The following is a 21,041-nucleotide window of genomic DNA, read 5'->3' as shown; positions in this document are numbered from 1 at the left end:
ACTGTTTATGAATGACTACAATGAACCTTTGAAGCACCACAGATGCAGGATGTGCTCACACAGAGACCAGTAGAAACAAATTCAGAATGCTTCGCTGAAAGAATATGAGGAAAGAGCAGTTTTCATCTTTTTTATGGATGTTACACTTTTTCCACAGGTTCAAACAGTTATCTCCATAGCAATGTCTAAATACTACATCTTACAGATGAATCACAGGTTTTGTCTACCGTCTTTTCTCTTGTTTTTTTTTTTGTTTTTTTGTATTTGTTTGTTTCCTTGTTCCTGATTGTCAGTTTATCTGCCGTCCAAACTGGGCTTAAAACTGAAGAAGTCCACAGTTGAGGGGCTATTATGTTTTTTTTACTGAAAATTTTAATAAAACATCACTTAGTCATTTCTGTTTCCATTCCAAATGCTGACATTTTTAAATTTTCTTCCCTGTAAACACATGTAAGCTATGTGGCAGAGTCTTAAGTGGTGAGTAAAAATGACTTCTATACATTCTACAAAACAGGAAAAAAAAAATACAACCACAAATGGAGTGTTTTTTTTTTATCTCCAAGGTTGTCCCTCATGCACATTAGTCTCTATTGGATCTTAACAACTATCATATGGGTCACAAACAATTTATTTGACAATACAACCAACAAAGTTTTCTCCAAAATGGTCTGTATAGATAATTTAAAATCAATATAAAAATAAACAATGAAGTTTGACTTCCCTTTTAAAAAAATGGACAGAGAGTCTTGACGGTGTAACACAAAAAAGTTTCGAGGATACACATGAAATATATGCACATTGCATTTCATCAAATACAAAAAAGAAAAACAAATGAAGGCAACAGTTCTTGGCTGAATTATCTGTGCTGCATCACTATATTAAGGGCATGACGATTAATACATACATAATGAAAAGCAATATACAAAATTTCAGAGATAAATACATTATTTATAGTTGATATGTTACAAAATTTCCTTCAGTGAGCGCAAGTGTGTATTTGAACATAAAAATGACAATGACCGACTACATTCCTACATTCTCAATGGGCTTTAATTTTTTTGTTTTTAAACATTTTTTTGTTGATCTAAAAGAACATGAAAAAGACAGATGTATAAATATTTAGCACAAGTTTGGCAATATCACAATAGTCTACAATTTTTTTTAACCACATATAAAACACATAAGGGAGTTGGAGCCAAAAGGAGACTGCTCCTCATCAACAAGAAACAGACTTCACAGTAGCCTAGGAATGCATTAATATACAGTGCTAGCAAAAAAGTTGAAAAAACATGGCAAAACACACTTGCTTAAAAGGAAGCTCTAGACGTGGAAGTACATCATATTCATCAACAGAGTAGTGTTTTTGTACACATCAGTGTGCTTGTTGACGCGGAGGATTATTATTTTTTTTTTCACTTTTGAAGATGATTTCTAGCTACAATAAATTACAAAATTTAAGTTAAAATGCAGGAATGAAACATGATACAACATCACCCACCCGTCACCCCCCACCCCCTGACCCCCCTCAAAAAAGAAATCCTGTTTTTACTTCATATTTATTGTACTTTTATGATCGGTTTTTGCTAAATTATATATTTCATATATTTTTCCAGTTGAAATTCAAACTGTCTTGGCCCCTGTGTAGTTTTCTCACACATAAAAATACAAAAGTCACATTATAAAGACGCACAACTGTTGTGAATCTATTAAAAGAGAGTTGAAACAAAAAAAAAACTAAACAAAAATAAAACTGAGGCAAACAAGTTTGTTGGCAAATGGACTGTACATCAGTGTTTTTACTTTACAACCAGATGGTGAGTCCACAGAGTCCCTTCCCGTACTGAGAGTGGCTGTCCGAGGCTGAAGCTCAACTCGACAGGTATACAAAATAAATCCTTCATCATCCCGCGTCCTTTTCTCTTCAAAGGTTGATAAAATTGTGGGTTAGGGAGGGTAAAAATAAAATCCCACAGGAAAAAAACAAAATATTGTTCTTGTTAAATCCTTTTTTCTGCAGGTTCTGAAAGTCATTAAAAACGGGGGGGGGGGAATCTTGTTTTTTTTTTTTCTTTCTTCAGAACGAGCAGTTGACTATACATTACACCAGCATTTTGCAGTGTGCTTGGGAAGAAGAGGGGTATGGGGACAAGGGGAAGTGTCCTGTGAAGTGGTAGTGTGTTGACTGGTGCTCAAGATGACAAAAGTGCATTTACATAGGAGGGACAACCAGGCCGGACATGGCTGAGGGGGGGATAAAGAAAGAACAAGAGAGCAGATTAGTTGGATTGGCTACAGCAGATTTGGCTTTATTGATCTAAAAATTGATCAAAACTGTAAAAAAAAAAAAAAAAAAATGAGTGCATGTATGTGTGCAGTGTGTGTCAGTGCATGCTTGTTCGGAGTCCAGCCTCCTGATGCTGCACAAGTGCGTGGATGTAAGCCTTTAAATGTGCCTGTTTGCGCATGTGCCTGCGAGTGTTTGCCGTGTCCGCCGGCCCTCGTCGCCGTACGTTCCCCTAACCTCCCTCCTGCTCTGACATTTCAGCCCTCAGCACGCCGCTCCTGCTATGTGTGATATTTCTCCTGCCGTCAGGGTAATGGCAAACAGTGGCCCAGACTCCCAGGAGAGCCGGCTGTGGTGACGACGGAGCAACAACACGGTCATTTCCCACAATGCCGCAACTCGGCTGAGTCTCCCACTCGGATTCATTTCTGCGACTTCCTTCCTTTCTGCACCCCCCTCCCTTTCTTTATCATCAACTCAAGTTTTGGCTTCACATCATTATCCAATAGAGATTAGGCAAGATCAAAAGTAGCTCCCTGTTATTGCGCTAAGACCATCTGCTTTGGATATCATTAGCAACTGTAGCTCGCCCTGCGAGTTTATATATTCAGTATTTTCACATGTTTTAACAATTAGGCAACTAGTGAAGTGCTAGGATGATGTATTAGTGTATTGCTCGCAGTATATTTGTAGAGTCATGGTTGAAATGCTTTTAAGTTTGCCAGCGCAGATGATGGCAAGGCATTGCTCATTAATTTCTGCACAACATGTATTAATAAGTATGAACGTGTAGCAAGATGAACTTTAATTTCCTACTTCATTAAGCCCAATGTTATTAATCTTGGGGCACGCGCTACAGCTAAGCTTGTTTTCAATGCAATCATGTTGGTCATGACGCACGCACAAAACCTAATAAACATAATTACTAAAACAATTCGCCGAAGGTCTTGTCCTGCGACATCGGAGCGGATCATTTGTATGTAAGGGCAACGAGGATGCATGTATGCATAAACATTTGCACTGTCACTTTCAGACCTGCGCTGTCTTGTTTGCGTGTGTGTGGGTGTGCGCTTGCATGCGTGTTTGTGTGTGTGTGGGCATGCTCTCTGCAAGAGTGTGTGCCTGAATGTGAACTGAAAGGTGTAAATTGGCCTGTCAAAATGCATATATTTGTAATGATTAATCCCTCACCAAACCGGACAGAGGCCTGAGCAGCGGTATCTGACCAGTAGTCCGTAGGGAAGGGATGAGGGGGTGAGGGGGGCTCACCTTGCAGTCCGTTGCCGTTGGCGCTGGTGCAGGAGGGGGGTGGGGAGGCCTGGGGTCGGACCACAGGGGCGAAGGCGCTCTTTTGTTTAACTGCGGAGACGACAGGGAGGGCAAGGGAAGGAGGGAGGGCGAGAGTGAGAACGTGCTGTGAGTAGTGCTTGAGAGGGGAGAGGGCAGTTAAGGTAAGGCTGGGGTAGAGTTACTGTCAGGGAGAGAGGGGTTGGGGTGGGGGACACATGATCAGTACTCACAGGCCCCTATGATCAACATTTTGGTCCGGCTGAACAAATACAGGTGGCGTGTGGCGAAGTAAACCTAATATTTCCACAATTCTAAGCCACATGTGTGCTCTCTTAAGTCCTGAAACTAAACAAGCTTTTGTGAATGAAGACTTACATATTATCACCATCAACAATGTGCTCACCCCCTGCACCCCTTTCCTTTCAGAAAGGCCTCGTAGAGGTGTGAATGAATGCAGGAGCTGGAATTAAATCAGCAGCAACTTAGTGCTACTACAGCATGCAAGAGTGGCAAGCTACTTACTTCCATATGGGGAGTTGGCAGAGGATCCGTTGAGGAACCCTGGGGAGCTTGGCACACCCAGGTTCATGCCGGCATTGCCGTAGCCATTCATGCTGTTGCTGACTGTATTGTAGCTCGACTGCTGTGGGGTGCTGCTGGAAATGTAGCCCCTGGGGGACACGCTGCTGGTGTTCCGGCTGTAGCCAACTGGATAACACAAATGGAAGAAGCACAAGGACATTGATTCATTCCTTTCTTTCCAAGGCATTGTCCGGTGATTGAAAGTAAATGGCAAATGAACTGGTACAGTCGAAGAAGATCTTTATTAGCAATGTAGCGAGAAATATGATGTTTCTATGATCAGATAGCTCCGTTATCAAGACGCGAACAGAGCTTCACTGACAAATCTTGTTACTGAATGAAGAACATAAGTGATACAATAACTTTAGAGTGACATAAGAGTGACAGGAAGCTGAAACGTCACATTTCTATTATCTTTCCAGAATCTACACATTAGGTATGCAAAGTTGTGAAAAAAATGCACTGAGAAATCTACTGATGACTTGTTGAATTTTTTTTTTTTTCCCATGTCAGTGAACATGACATTCAGCAACACTCCCAAATGTGGACACTATTACTGAGTGAAGAACAGCCAAAACTCTATTTTCAGTTAATAAACTCACTGCCAGTGAGTTTATTAAAAAGGAATTCAGATTAGGCTCCTAGTAGTAAGATGCTACGAGAAATCTGTTTTTCAAAAGATGTCGAGGCATTTCTGCAGTTTATTTAAAGCTGCAGTCGATAACTTTTATTACAAAAAGATTTATTTTATTTTATTTTGTGGCAGATTAGTATGAGACATAATCAGTGAAACAAGTCAAGCTCCTCTACCTCCTCCCTGTGGCTTTTCTGCCATTTGCACAAATACACCAATCTTTGTCAGAAGCAACCAGTCAGAGCCAGGAGGAGGGGCTTAGATCCTCCTTGATTGACAGATCAGTAAATCTTGCTCTCTAAATATTGCTCTCAGCTGAAATACAGCTCCTTTCCCAAAGCATAGCCTGTTGTGAATGTGCCTGCTAATAACAACGGTAGATAATCAGTCTTCCTGTAGTTGTTTGCCTGCCAATCTTGAGCAGTGCATACACAAGCTTAATTGACTGTACTAAGACCCTCCTCCTCATTCTGACTGGTTGTTTCTGATCGGAAGCGATATAAATCTGCAGATGACAATAGGACCACATGATTATTTTCACATACTATCTGTCTTAAATTACATTGTCAGGGCATAGTGGCAAAAAAAAAAATAATAATAATGTAATGAAAGTTACCTACTGCCGCTTTAAGCTGTTATAGAGCAAGACTTTTAGGAGCTAATAAGAAGTATGAACGTTAAGCAAAGTTGAACTGTTTTATCCTTTTAAGCTTTCTGCCTCTGCATCTGATGGAGCATGCTGGAGTTGAAAATGTCGGCTACATTCTCCACAGGGAATACACGCATAGATGGCTGTTTTAATAATCCTAGTCTCGCTAATCCTGTTGATAGCTAATATAAGATGCTGAAGACAGCTTAACAGGCGAGCTGCATAATATTTTCTTTGTTTTAAATTAGCTATAAAACTGTTTTACAGACACTGTCTCGCTCACACAGGGCATGACATCACGTCTGTTTTGAATATAAATAATTATTAATCACTCATATTGGTGAGAAGACAAGACAGAAGTATTTTGGATGCTTTTCATTATGTATAGTATGTCATATCAATCATGTCTGAATTACAACTCTGTATGATGTACATCAAAATCATAATTGGCTAAAATTTGTTTTGGCATTTTAAAGCCTTATGAAAGACACAATCAGCCAAATTCATCTCTATTATGTAAAATATAGTTAATTTTTAGCTTTATATTATGTTCGGAAGCATACCTGGAGTCATGCTTTGATTCTTTCATGCACCCGTGCCAGCCATTCAGGTTGCCTGAAATGCTTGCTCATACAAAGCACCGCCTATTTACACAAAGCCCGTCCTTGGAGCCACAGTATCCAGCCGAGCTTCCTCTTCACAGAGCAACCCTCACCCACCAAGCCTTCCCCACTGCGCTCCACCACCCTGGCGGCAGCAACAATTAGTAAACATCTGGTGGAAGTTGGGTATGGCTGAGCTCATCATATGAAGTACTTCTCAGTCCAGTGCTCATATGAATGGTTATAAACAGCACACCTGAAAGGCATTGTTGTGATAACGTGCTGAAGGCAGCATGTCAGGAAGAATTTAAGCTTCTTATTCTCATTTAAGCTCAAATTCAAAGTATCAAATTAGAAAGTCTGATTTCTTTTAAGCTATGTTTAATATATACAAGATTTTTTTTTTTTATAACAACTGAAGGTAATATAATTAATTGATAGTGCTATGAAATGCTGCGATATGCCTGGGAAATACGGAATACTTCTCCTTAAAAAAATGAAAGAAGACTCACGGCCTGGATTAATACCTTTGTTCGTATTAGGCCATTTTTTATTAGTTTTTTTATTTGAAGTCGACAAAAGGGAGAACATATTTGCCATATTCTTGTAAGTCCCCGGGATTGCAGGTCTTAGAAGCACCTGCAATCCTTCTGCAACCCCCTTTTGAGCACCTTTAAGTTATGGAGCTAACCTCCCCAAATCACACACCTTGGTCATTCCCTTGTGACTCTGACACGTTGACTGCTAGCTGGCTGCTGAAGGAGTTGACTCCCATCATGCCGTGGGAGGCTGTGTTGGCGAGAGAGGGAATCTGGTTGTGGTTGCGGGGAACGCTGTATAGGGCTTCTGCGATGTCAGCTGCCCTCTTCAGAATGATCTCCTGAGAGGCAAAAAGAGAAGGCAAAGGGTTTTTTTAATGCATAATACATGACTGTTGAGTTGACTCGCGGCACTATATTCCTTCAGATATGGGCCTGAATATGGGCCTTAATTATGTCATCAAAAATTCTTTATGTGTAAATCAGACACACTGAGAGGATTTTTGAGGTACCTGATTATTGTGGGGCATCCCGTACAGGGCTTCGACGAGATCAGCCGCCCTCTTCAGTAACACCTCCTGATTGGGGAAACAGGGAAAGGAAATAAATACAACTCCCACAACAGAGGTTTTTTTTAGCCTGAGGCCTCTGTCAAACCAAAGAGAAGACCCCTGCTTTTGGAAAGATTTTTGCAGTGATTAACATGTTTCTACAGGCAACAGGTTATGCAAGTCAAAACAGTCCAGTTTTATGTCTCTTATCCCTTAAATAATGGCATAAAATGTTTGTTTTAGCGTCCGGCTTAAATTAAATAATAATGTCTGTATTCAGTGGGCCCAAATAGTGGGAAAGTGGTTCAAGGAGCATGAAAGCACCAGGATTTTAGGTCCTTTGGCCCTCTGAAAATGTTTGATGGACTTGAAAACATTTTACAAAGGGACCAAACCATCCCATTAATACAAATCTCAAAAAAAGGGATTGTAATTAGTTTGAAACACCAAAAACAAAGGCATTAGATTATGTCAAAAGCAATCCAACAAAATATACACCACTATTAGATATGTTATTACTTTTTAGGGGGAAGTAAGGAGGTGTGTCATCACTGTACATGCAGAATAAGTATGACACGCAGAGACCTGAACAACAGTGTTAAAAAGTGCTATGAAATGTTTACATAAATAAGAGCCACCTAGATTTTAAGAGGCACCGGAGGTAAATTTATACAGCGCGACCATTTTGCTCCTTCCAACCATGCAGAGCAGTGAATAATGTTCCCTATCTTAATTAAACTGGCATAGTCCTTTAAAAACAACACCTCACCCCTGATTCCGGGCTTCACGTTTGCTCCGGAGTTCAGTGCCGAGTCCCCTCTCTTCAGAACAATAAAGTGAATTAGCTCTGGGTTAATCTAGTTCTGTTGTAATGACATTAAGGAATTTTTCAATTAACCTCTTTGACTGGCTGTTGCAAAGGACTTCACAAATGACTTCCCATCCAGCAAGAGCTGGGTGCTCGTGCCTTGGGGACACGGATGCTCAGGATGTGGTCTTATCCATGTCTGCATGCTTGCCCCCGCTTGACAATGCGGATTAGCTGTGTTGCTTTGGCTCTTAACGGTGAAAATGAGTTGGCCCCGTATCCCGCACCCCCCGTCAACCCCCACCCAGTCAACCACACACACACTCTCTGTTTTGGGCTTTCGTCTAGGTGGGGTTTGGCCCATTTCTGTGTCTTTATCGGCTCTTTGAATTCAGCACTTACAATTAAATCCCTCTCCAGAAACCAGGCTGCTCTCTTTGTTTTTCATAATTCAGAAGGCAGTTTGTTGTATGAAAACCCTCTCCTCCTCTTAAGAGTGCATTTAATCTGACAAAGGCAAGTTGCAGTCATGGCTGTTGTGTGTGTGTGTGTGTTTTTAAAATGCTCTCTTGTTGTCACCTGCTGTAGAGCAGAGATTTGTCGACTGTGCTGTTAGAACTCCGGTTAAAAGCAATGCAAATCTGTCAGTAGAAACATCTCAGATGGTGCTTGTTTTCTTCCCACATTCACTGTGTTTTCTTTTGCAGGCCTCGGTAATTTGTCTGAAGTGTTCCATCACTTGGCAATGGCAGTGTGGGATTAAGACGGCAGCTGCCGTAAATGAATGTAAACACAGCCTTCGCGCCTTCAAACAGCGGCCTCCAAGACTTGGCCTGCGTCTCCGAGGCATGGCGTATGCAGTGTGTGTACGCAGCGTGTGTAAAGGGGCCCCCCTTTCATCCTAAGAAGCATATCTAGCCACCGTCCTTGATTTATCAAGATGAATCGCTGTAGGAGCCACTTGCAGCGTGTGCCATGCTCTCTTATAGAAACATATCGCTTAATCCACCCCAAGTTACCGGATGGGTGGCTCTTAGAATGGGCATTTACCTCTGAAATTGGTGTGTATGCTCAACGTTGCATGCATCTAGTTTGCATACAAATAAAGAATTATGGTTGTCGTGAAGCAGGTAGACTAAATGAGAGTACCAGCTGTCTTGATGTGTTCTCATCAGGCAGAACAGATTTTTCTCTCTCTTGCTGAGTGAGATAAAGTGGTTTCCTTTCTTTTTGTCTGCAGTTAATAATTACCAATAATCTATTCTATCATATTTCAAGATCTCCTACATGGCTCTCAATTTTAAACAACAATTAAAGCAATTAAGACTGTCGCATTCGGAAGCCATGTTTCATTCTCCGCGAAACGTCCTCTCCCTCCTTGTCCATATGGTACTTTGCAGCAGTGACATAAGGACAGCTTGGGAAAAAAAAAGAGGAGGGGAGAAAACGATATTGCCTCTCATCCTTAATCTGTCGTTTACCGCGTGGTGTCTTAACTAACCAAGCTGACTCGCCGGGGCTATGCTTAAGTGGCAACCTAGTCATATCGGCGGATGATGAGAAGTGCTGCACCCAATCAAGGAAGGAAGTTTGTTTTCTTCTGACGAGACGCCTTCATGCGCATCAGCTCATGCTGTGAATACGATTAGCACGGAATAGCGTTCCGAGGGCATTTCCATGTAAATCTCAAATGCTGCTCCGGCATAAGTGTAATTGGCTTTCTTGTCATGGAGACATATCTAAACACACCATGTTAAATTGAAACAATTAACGGCTTCGAATGATTTCTGCTGTTCTGTGACAAATGCGTGACTGATTTCGGCTATTGTTTGGGACTGTTCTGCATAAAAGGTCTCGTGCTCTGCTAACAAACGCTCCGATGACTGATCACCTAAGATTTAAAAGCCGGTTCGTGTTATTGCCGAGGCATAAAATTGAGGGGAAGAAATTCAAAATGACGTCTTATAAAAAAAAAAAGAAATCTAACAATAAGGAGTCTTCAAGCATTAGATTAACATGGATGTTGTATTTATATTATCACAGTTAATAAAAGAGGGCCTAGGTTATGTAGCTTGGAGTGCTAATGCCATTATAAAACTGTAAGGCAATTACTCTGTTAGCTCTAGCCTGAGGTAATGAATGCATTTAGAAGCATAGGGCCATTAGATGAAGGTACTTCAAAGAACACAGGAAGAGAGATTCATTTAAATACATGGGTAATTGCTTGACATGAACACATTTGTAATATTTTCTCCTTGTGGATTACACAAAGAATTGGAAAAGAATGGGCTTATGCTCATTTTTGGGGGGGGGACAAAAAGAATCCAAAGCAATCAGCTTAATAATAAAACAATATTGAGTTTCCACTTTTAATTTTATAATGAACCTAATTTGTTGCAGAGGAGAGAAATTGAGTGTGATATAATGTGATATCCAGTCTATTTGTCCATTACTGCCAGAGGGCACAAAATGGTATTATAAATTGTCTTTTTTATATTATGAATAGAAAATTGTTTTATAACAAGATCTTAAAAAGGAGGGTGAATTCTAAAGTCTCTCTTCACTTAACGCCATGCCCGCAAACCAATCTCCTTTCTCATCACTTGACTGCTCACACTTATTACTTTCATATTCACCCTGGACTTTGCATTGAATTTTTATATCTCCTCTCCTCCCACAGGGTCAGGCTGTCATCTGCGATGTTGTCTTAGAATTACGAGGTAAACTTCAATCAGAGGCAGCTTCCCCCCCTTTTTTCTCTGTGTAGCAACAATATTAGCGTGCATCCCTTGCTATCCATGAGCACTCCCATATTGGCTTTCTGTCTCCTTACAATTACCACGTGTCTTACTGGTCCCAGGGAGAAGGCTGGTGGAAATCAATAGCGCAGTAATATTATCAACTGGAGGGTGAAGTCATGGGAGGGAGGGAACGGAGGAGATGGGGGGGGGGGGTTCGGATAGAGGTGGTGAGTGGGCTTGGTGTCGATTTGCCTTTCTGCTAATGCACACCGTGCCGTCCTCCAGCTTTATCTTCTTTTTATAGAGTCTCCCTGCCTCACCTGCACCCTGTAATGGCTGTTCTCTATATTCTGTTTCTGCTCTCATTCCGAATGTGCACGGCAGCCTCGGCCCGCCGCAGGCTTGTTTTATTGGGAATGTGCTTTTGACCCCGAGAGCTGACCCTGAGATGGCAAGCTTAACAATGACGAATCACTTCGTGGGATCATTTACATGCCCCCTGAACCCCATATTTGGGTCCATTAGAGAGCAAATCAAATATTTATGTTGTTTATTGGGAGTGCAGGGTTTCATCTCACTCTCTGATTGTTTCATGCAAAGGCCGGGAGACTGTGCTATATTAAGTATACGCTCACCCAGGAAACTAATCTTGGTCTCAGTGTCAAAATCTGTCCCACAACCAGCCATGCTTTGTATTCAAGGTTTCTCTGTAATAAAACCATGTTACCAATGTAACATTGTGTCTCTGGTTGCAGAAAAAGATGTGGACTTTATTTATATACAGTGGCTCTCAAAAGTGTACACAACTCTGTTAAAATGTGAATAAGTGTGAATGACAAAACAATATGTCACCACAACAAAGTTTCACCGCGTATAATTGAAGTAAAAAGTCAAGATATCTGTCTTCAAATGAAATAAATTTTTAAAAAGTGCAATAACATTCTTGCTTAGGTGTTCACAACCTTAACCTAATACTTGATGTTAAAAGGCCTTTTGATTTAATAAGAATTTTATTTGTTGGACATCGTATACTAATTAAAGTGAATCTGAAGTTCAGCCACCCTAATAGGAATTTTACTGTACTTCCATTTGCATTTTTCAGTTTGCTGAGAAGTTAAGGATTTCGTATTATAAAATTATCAGTCATTAAAAGAGCACAAAAAAATTATTATGCATATATCAGGGCAAATGGAAGACTGCAGGAACTTTTCCAAGCATTTTGTGTACTATGTATGACAAAAAAAAAAATCCTACATCACCAATAATCTTCAAATATCTTTACTAATGATTTGGGCTGCAAGAAGAGTCACCTTTTATTTCAAATCAAATTTGTTGTGGTCAGATGAAACCAAAGTTGAACTTTGGGCCACAATTCTAAACGCTAAGTTTGACTCAGACAACACCCACCACCAAAAGAACACCATAACCAAGGTGGAACTATGTATTTTCTATTTTCAAAGTGGAAGGAAATATATCAAATACTCGTCAGCTTATCATAAAACATCAAGATTCATAAAGCAATAGTTTTATAAGAGAAAAATTTAAGTTTTGGACTGACCAAGCTAAAAATCGCTAAACAAATATAATCTTTGGGTCCATTTAAAAATGACCATACGCAATAGTTCTCTGACAGATTTGGATAACTTTCATGTAACATGCTGATGTATTTTAACTTGATATATCGGTATGCCACATTAGTTTTCAGACTGAATTGTTTTAAGAAGGTATTGGTTTTAAAATGCCCACACTTATGCAGTCGGGTTATTGCAGCGATTTTATTTTTTTTACACAAAGAGATTTTAGTGCAGATATATTTAACATGTGTAAAAATATGAATATATATTTTTTATTATTTATCATGCTTTAACTTTAACAGAGGGTGAAAACTTTTGAAAACCCTGTAAAACTCAAACTGTCTTGCCAGCGGAGATAGAGTTGTAGATATGAAAGGTAAGTGAACTTCACCTTTTGGTCAACGTTTACCCCTGAAATTAGAGCAACATTTCATGTCGAGGTGTAGCTTCCTGTCTCCACGGGGACCAGGTCTAATTGAAACACTTCATATACTGAGCCAAAGACTAGCTGTGAAGTTCCATTTCTCCAGGTTGCCTTGGTCAAACATCACACTCTGTTCTTTATTAAATTGTCTGTTGGACATTAATAATTTTGTTGTGTTGCTTGCTGGGATATGATAGATAAGGTCTTTAAAGGTTCTACAGTATTATTAAAACTCCGAGGTGGTCCCCGCTTTACAGCGTGCCGAGGGGTCCTGAATTGACTAATCAGTCATATTATTACTTTTGACACATTTGGAGCGTTGGTCATCAAAATGGTTACTAGCGGGGTGGCAATTAGAGAAAACACCCAGGTTCTATCAGTGGGAAACTAAGAGTGAAAGAATCAAAGGAATCAAAAGCACTTTGCAAGAGAGCATTTATGAAAAAAAAAGCAGACATGTGAACACCTCAGTTTTAATGCTAATTCTCAGTTCTTTCTTTCAGTTTGGCCTATTGATGTGTCATGCCAAACTGATGTGACTTTCAACTTAAAGATAAAAAACAAAGCATTACAAAAGCCAGAGCACAATAACATGCAGTCTTTGTCTATTAGCTGCAGCAAGACTAGAAAGGTTTACGGCACAGGGTTCTGTAAACAAAAGATTAAACCAAATCGAGCTGCAGAAAATGAAAGGAAAACATGAGTGGGGTAATGAGGGTGCAGGCGTCGTTTCTGACCAGATTACCATCTCCACAGACTACTGGAGAGGAAAACGCCTGATTGAGCTATTTTACCACACAGAGAGTTTACGCCTCTCTCCTCACACACACACACACACAAAAACCCAACACCATTACCACGCTGGTTGGAGGGTGAGCCACATATGTGGAGTAAAAGCTGTTAGCGCTCTGGGTCGCAGCGCTCTGCGTTGATGGGAATGTTGTTTAGTTTATTTGTCACAGAGTATTAGCAAGATATTAAATGGATGGTTCAGGATTTTTGAGGGGAGGTTCTGTTAAAAGATTATAGGCAGTAAATATCTTACTTCAAGGGGATAATTCTTTTGGAGTCTTCATTTAGTGTAAATCCAGATTAGTTGACCCTGGAGATTGAAGCAAGTGGCCAAGAATAAAGTTTACTTGTAGGGTCTTAACACAACGTCAGTCCCAAAAATGTTGCCGCTGTTTAAGCGAATGCTATTTTATCGACCTGCATTGCATTAGTGTGTGTGACATCAATATGGAAAATTGGACAGTAATAAAATTATTTTACGGTATAGAATCTGTGCTCTGTATTGGACGAGGCCTTTTTGCATCCAGTTTGCATGTTCTCCCCTTACATGTGTGGGAAATGTCCAGACTACTGATGCTTCCTTCCATGGTACTCCACGCACATTCACTTCATCTATAGTTGTTTGTTTCTTTTTGCCTTGTGATGGCACTCTTTACTGGTGGCTTGTAGAGAGTGTACCCTGTCTTTTGCCCAATGACCGCTGGAGCACTAGTCCCCCAACGAGCTTCCAAGGACATTCACCAATACACAACGGACGATGGCCCCTCTCGGACTAGCCAATTAGCACCAACAAACTAATCTGGATTTATATTAAATAACGATGTCCTGAGAGTTATCTGCTATGGTTAAGATATAAACTATTCCTTCAGAACCTGAAGAGCTCTGTGTCATTACCACCCTACGTTTCTCTGCTCGGGAAGGACAATGAACTGACCTTTGGTAATCTCTCAGGATCGCCAGGGTGTCTGGGGATGACCTTCTGCAGCCTCTGGAAACCGTAGTCGATGGTGGGCTCATTGAGGGCTAGAAGAGAGAAAAGGGAAGATAAAGATTAAACCCATTTGAGGGGTAAATTTTCCAGAGATATGAGGGAACTAATTGAAAAATTTGTGATGGTTTACAGTACAGAAATAATTTTAGAATGCCTAATTAAAAAAAAAACTCAAGGGTGAAACAATGTTTTTTGAAACATCAGCTCTGGTGGGGGTTTGGGAGTGGGGGGTTCCTTTTGACACTTGTGCCACCAAGTGCTATTTCATTAGCAGCCATGATGACCTACATCAGTCTAAGAATTCTTTAGAGGGACCCTCCCCCTTTTTATCTGCTTGGGAATATTGACTACAGTAAACTACATAGCGGGGGTCTTTTAATCTAACAGAGCTTTAATAATCTGTGAAAGACTGTCCACACATTGATCTAGTGTAAGTTGCTGTCATTTCACCCTTCTGCACCAACTGTACTGCAACACTGGGCCCTTGAAAAACGGTGGCAGATCCCATGGAGCCATTAATCTCTCCCACCCCTCAAACAGTAATCTGGGGCATGAGGCATATTGGGCGATGAATCAGAGGCACAAAGTAAATGAATCATAACCCAGACTTTGGTGAGAGCCGGGCGTTTTATGTCTGACAGTCCTAATGGGTAATTGAAGGTTTCCTTACAGCTCCGCCTGATTCTAAACAATCGTGTACACTCAGAGAGAGGCTGAGGGGAGGAGGGTTAGGAAGGAGGAGAGCAGTGCAAAAGGGGAAAGAATGGCTTAATAGAGAACATCACTTCTCAATGTAGATATCATTTTCAGGAGAGTAACTCCGCCGAGCAAGGCGCTTCATAAATCAATGGCTTTCTATGGAGACTAATAAGAGCTGCCTGCCTCTATTCATTGTTCAGCCTGTAATTTGGCCCATCACTCATTACTCAGCATGTAATTTCAGCATTAACACCGCACAGCTCGCTGAACCTGCTGAATCTATAAGCAAGTGAACGCAACCCCCAACAATTTCACAAAAACAACCACACAGACACACTCAAGTTCATGTTCCTATTGTCATTGGGGCATGGTACTGACTTTTATTCATCTGAGTAATTTCACTTGTACTTAACCATGACCATCACCAGAACCTTGACCCAAACTCTTAAACTAGAAATTAAGTTCTACTGGATTAGGACTGGGCTTTGGTCTATACAAAGCTTGCTGCTTATGCAGGAAAAGGACTTAAACAAGTGATCTCAAGCACAAAGAGTCATGGACAGTAAACACAGAAGTCATAACCTAAGGACTGTTTAGTTAGTTTATCCCTACCGCTTTTTACTGCCTTATTTGTTTGCAACTAATTATGGCAGTGGGTAAAAAAATTACTGGAAACAATGCACTTCTTCATGACACTGATATATTACAGTTTTTATCTATTTTTATTTTTGCACATGTGACCAAATATGCACTTATGTGTTATGATATAAACAGTAATCAGTTCTGCAGTGGAAATTGCTTTTATGCTCCATTCTTAAACTTAGCATGTACAACTTGAAAATAGTTTAAAATAAACACATTAAAAATAATAAGCTTAAAATAGAAACAAATGTATCTTACATACACTGATGATTAGTAATATTCTTTATTTTCATTGTAACAAACTATGTCTAATCATTTTTTTTTTTTTTTTTTTTTAGTTTACCTGAAAGATTCTTGAATAATATATTAAAAAACAAACGCATTGTTTTAGATCCAACTGCACAATTATTGGTGGCTATAATGATGAATTATTTAAATGTTTAGTAGTGATTCTCAACATACTATTCTGGGCCATTTAAGACTTGACAACATTGGTGCTTTCGTGCCATTGAAAATATGTAAACTGAATAAACATTTGCTTACTTTTTTTACCCCTTTTGTTATAAAGTGTGGTTCTGTTTTCAAGGGCTAAAAATTCATTCTACTTTGCTATTTCTATACAACACTGAAGCAATTTGGATGCTCTGCATCTCAGTAATGTGGGGTCAAGAGCTTAGATTTAGGTTTATGGGTTGAAATGGGATTTTCAATGCTAACGTTTGATATTGACACTAATTTCCTATTCAATCAAACTTGTTCTTGCAACTGAACACATGCAGCAGTTGTGCTAAATGCTGAATACAGTAATTGCCAGCTCAAGCATGGTCAAACAGCAATTATGTACTCAAGCATGGACAATGTGGGGGCCCTAATCGATAGCACAGATCCAGCTTACAAATACAGTGGTATTCAACCCGGCAGTGCAGACACACCTGAATAAACCCCCCGCCACAGCTACATACACTGCTGGAAATCTGATTTGACATGTCATCATGTGTCGCAAAACGACAAAGGTCTGCTTCGGAATGTAGGGGGAGAAGCCATCTTCTCCTTAATAAAGGATTGATCTGCCATATTGATCTTACATGACAAGGCTGTAGTGAGGAATTTGCCCCCTTTTCTTTTGTTATTTCCACTCCCCTCCTTATCTCATGCACTGTGGCAGACCCGTGCAGGCGTGTATGTGCACAAACGCAAGCGTGTGAACGCCCGTGCCCCGTGTGGAAAACGCGTATGTGCTCGACGGCCCTGCCAGACCCCGCTGCTCAGTGTGATGTAAATTGTGTATGTGTAAAAAGCACTCCATAATCAGGCCATCCATCATCAGAGGCTGTCAGTGGGCTCTCTCAGGGTGATACATCACGCTTTCCTGTCCTCTGCCTCAGCTGGGGCCTGCAGAACCCGCCAGGCATGCTGGGAACTCGGCCGGACAGATGTACATTACAGAACAAGAAGGAGAACGGGAGAGGCGGACTTTTTGACATGTCTTTCCAATGATAATGATGCCCTACTGTAAATGCCGGCCTAAGAACTGCAATGAATGTGATTTGGAGGACTCAGTTGGCACCACGCTCTGGTGACAGACCGAAGAAATAAAAAAAAGATATATTAAAACTTGTCTCAGTTGGTGTCAGAACTCAGTGAAGTCCCAGTTCCAGCACAAGGCATGATCTCCCCATGCCGGCATGTCGCCGTCTCATCTATCATGGAGATGATCTTTGTAACAACCCTGGCGTAATGAAATTGGTGACATAGACCGCCATCTGCTATTGATTTCATGCAAATGCTTTTGACAGCTGATGGAGACTTGCATTAGCGCTAAACGGTGCTGTCAGTTGATGAGTTGACAGTTTTGTAGTCATAGCTTGTAACACCGGCGCAGACAGACACAGACAATGTCAATAATCCTGTAAGAGCTGCTGATGATATATACTGAGCACTTATATTCAATCTGGACAATAAATGTGCAGTCGCTGCACCGCTCCGCAGATTTTTTCTTTTCTCCTCCGTGCAAAGATTTCCTTTCATCCGCTGGGCTTTTACAAGAATCATTGGGACCACTCTCCTTACATTTTCCTGCTTTGATGTGCACGTTTCCACACTTTCACCCTCTTCACCTCCCATGTCGACTTCAGTCCTCAACACCTCGTCATGTACTTCTTCTCACTCATAAACTTTGTGCTGCAATAAAGTGGTGCGATGATCCAGAGCCAAAATTTGTTTAGTCCTCCTTGACCTTCCAATGATAAACAGTGAAAGCGGTATTACACTCCCTCGCTCCCTTCACCCATTCTTACCCCTTCTGTAAGACTTCTGAGTCGCTTCGAGGAAACACGAAACCATCCACACACATCCCATAAATCCTGCGCTGGGTGGGGAGTCTAGCCGAAGGGAGGCGGAGGGACAGAGAGAACTATGGGAGGTATGATAGGGGAGGGTGGGTGTCGGGGAGCGGGAGGGGTGGGGGTCACTGGCACGTTCCAGTCACGCCCGCTTCCCGGCCCGCGGCCAATCAATACCACTTTCCTGTTTTAGAGGCGGGTAATTATGAGGTGGAGAGATTGTGTGACCTCTCACCCCTGCTGCATTACTCGCCTGATATTAAGATAAATTGCCTGATTTTGGGTAAACATATGCTGCAATTCAAACTGTCAGCACTGGTTTGCTCAGGGATAATTTGTATTGATCTCCTGGCTTCTTCCCCATTTTGCTTACTGACCTCATGGATAATTAGAGAAAAAGAGACACGGGGAGGTAAGGCAGGGCTTGCATTTGAATACTTTGCCGGAGAGATGAAGAGCGCACGGCGAGGGGGAGGAGGGAACATTAGACACTAATAGAATTTTCATTTTCTCTCATTTTCTGCACAGATTTCGACAGGTTGCGTGTTTTGTTCAATTATACTCTTTATATCTGTTCACCCTGCCTGGATCAGAGATGCTTCGTGTTTTAATTTCCAGGATGATAGAAATTTTCCTAACTGAATGTGACAGCAAATATGTTTCAAATTTAACAGCTGATAACTTAAAGAATTATGGCCACATGCGAGCAGAATTAGCATGGTAAGTGGCAAAATGCGCAGACTTACTGTGGACCGTCTGGAAGATTGGGAAGTAGAATATTTTTTATGACTATTTCAGCAACTCTCTCAAGAGACCGAATGATCGTGTTTCAGAATATGAAGAAATGGAATGCTTGACTCCTTGTGCAGCTGCGACCGTATCGTTTCCTCCTTTTGAACAGCCCCGCATGCGCACTGGCAGCCGTCGCAGGCCTTCAGTTGAATTCCTCCTCTCCTGGAATGCACGCTTCCCAATCTTATTTTGATCTGATGCCTCAATCTTTCCCCCCCTTTTCCCTTCATTTTCTGCGAGAGGTCCTTCAGCAGCCTCAGTCACCGCCACTTTACTTAAAATGTAGAGTGGATCGCTTGTACATGGCATATGAGTGTGGTCCGCTGCTCACTTCTCCGTGTTCTCTGGAAATGGGACATGAGTAACCGCTCTGAGGGAACAGAAGAACATGGCCGATGCTGGCAACCAGAAGTGCTTACATGGCAATACGGCAGTGTGTGCCCTCAATCTATATGAAAGTGGAGTGAACACGTGTATTGACTTACAGTATCAGGGTATAAACATAGGGAAATGTTTGAGCAAAGCAGTAAATTCAAGGGAAATTGTTCCTTGTTAAGTCTACGAGCCTGAATGGAAGCCTGCACAGAGTACTAGCATTCCTGCCAGCCATTACAGCTTATTACGATAACTCTATCTTTCCAGGAGATAAAAACCTAGCCTTGTTGCCATTTGCCAGCTATTACTTTCGCTAATTATACTTAACTGCTTCGAGCTTATCTCCACTCCTCCTACACCATTGAGCAGTTTTTTTTTTCTCTTTCCCCCCTTAACACAAATTAGAGGTGGAGTGGGAGTTGGAAAGGGGGAGACAGATAAACAGCACAAGCAAGAAGTTCATTCAAGTGTTATTGCATTTGTGACTTGTCAAACTGAAGCCCTGTAGGCACCTGTAGTCTGTTACGCGAATGCAGATCTATCATCACATAGAATGACCTCTTCCAGCTAAAATTCACCACTATACAGGAATTACTTGGTGTCTTGTTGTGGTATCCATAGCCCTTGAGAGTTTTCTCAGTTCATCATGCTACAGCCCAAAAAATTATGTATTTTATTAAGACTTAATGTAACAGACCAACACAGAGAAGTGCATGAAATAAAAAAAAATGTATAGAAATATAGTTTTCTGAAGTTTTCTTCTGATACTCTAAAATAAAATCCAATGCAATCAATCCTCTCCTTAAAAGGTCACTTAATCCAATTAATTAATGTAATTTAATCTTGGTCTCCTGTGAGTGCCTCAGAGGTTTGTTTGAGAACATCAGTGAGCAAACAACATTAGGAAAAGTAATGAACTCAACTGACAGGTCAAGGATGAAGTTGTTAAAAGTTAGTGTTAGGTCGGGAAGTCTATGGTGCTACTGTAAAATTACCAAGATGTGGCAAGAGTCCCATGCTAACTGGAGGAGCTGCAAAAATACACTGCTCAGGTGGGGGCAATTAGTTGAAAGGGAAGTTACGAGTTTTCTCTTTCCACTCTTTATGGAAAAGTGGTGAGAGGAAAGTCAAGTCCAATTTTAATTTTGCTTCAAGAAACCGTATAGAAAAAGTCACTCATGTAAGATGAGACTAAAATGTAACTGCATGCAAAACAGTCTGTGGCAGACAAACTAACACAGCAGATTGCCTTGAACACACCATACCCACAAAGAACCAGGAAAAAGAGTGACGGCAACATCATGCTGTGGATATGCTATTCTTCAGTTGATCATTGCTAATAGGGAAATGGGTGAAGATAAATACAGACCATTCTTGGAGAAGAGCCTATTTGAGGCCAAATGTTACACATGCTGCAATAAAACATAGCTTAAACCAAATCAGGTCCATGTGTTTGAATGACCTAGACATGAAGCCAATTGAGATTCTGTTGTAAGATTTGAAAATACTCTGATGTTTTTGGCCGTGTAACATGGTAGCACAGGAAAATATCTCAGGTCTGAATACTATTACAAAGCACTGCAGAAAGGGTGAATAACTGTCCGTGGTAACTTCAAGGAATTAAAATTGAATGCTGTGCATAGAGGGAGGGCAAAGAAATCAGAAGTCATGCTGCTGCACCTCAGAATAGATAAGTTCCATTTGGAAGAGTAGAAAACATGCACACAGAC

At 40.9% G+C, this 21,041-nt stretch overlaps 1 protein-coding gene across 6 annotated transcripts in view; it reads right to left on the bottom strand.

Moving 5' to 3' along the window:
• Positions 1 to 115: 115 nt before the first annotated feature.
• ebf3b (EBF transcription factor 3b) overlaps positions 116 to 21,041 on the bottom strand; it is a 93,882-nt gene continuing 72,956 nt past the window's right edge. For 3 of the 6 annotated variants that reach the window (XM_055030088.1, XM_055030091.1, XM_055030089.1), the window contains exons 11-16: positions 14,405 to 14,493; positions 7,093 to 7,158; positions 6,750 to 6,921; positions 4,097 to 4,282; positions 3,476 to 3,643; positions 116 to 2,241 (exon numbers count right to left, since the gene is read on the bottom strand). In XM_055030088.1, coding sequence (XP_054886063.1) covers positions 2,210 to 2,241; positions 3,476 to 3,643; positions 4,097 to 4,282; positions 6,750 to 6,921; positions 7,093 to 7,158; positions 14,405 to 14,493 — 713 coding nt within the window. In that variant the 3' untranslated portion in view covers positions 116 to 2,209. The remainder of the gene's footprint in view (positions 2,242 to 3,475; positions 3,644 to 4,096; positions 4,283 to 6,749; positions 6,922 to 7,092; positions 7,159 to 14,404; positions 14,494 to 21,041) is intronic. The other 3 variants (XM_055030092.1, XM_055030094.1, XM_055030093.1) reach the window with 1 other exon arrangement.

The sequence above is a fragment of the Poeciliopsis prolifica genome, unplaced genomic scaffold (assembly GCF_027474105.1).
Source record: "Poeciliopsis prolifica strain line A6 unplaced genomic scaffold, Auburn_PproV2 SCAFFOLD005, whole genome shotgun sequence".
Taxonomy (NCBI): Eukaryota; Metazoa; Chordata; class Actinopteri; order Cyprinodontiformes; family Poeciliidae; genus Poeciliopsis; species Poeciliopsis prolifica.
The sequence above is the reverse complement of the archived record's forward strand: the minus strand, read 5'-3'. Positions and strand labels throughout refer to the sequence as shown.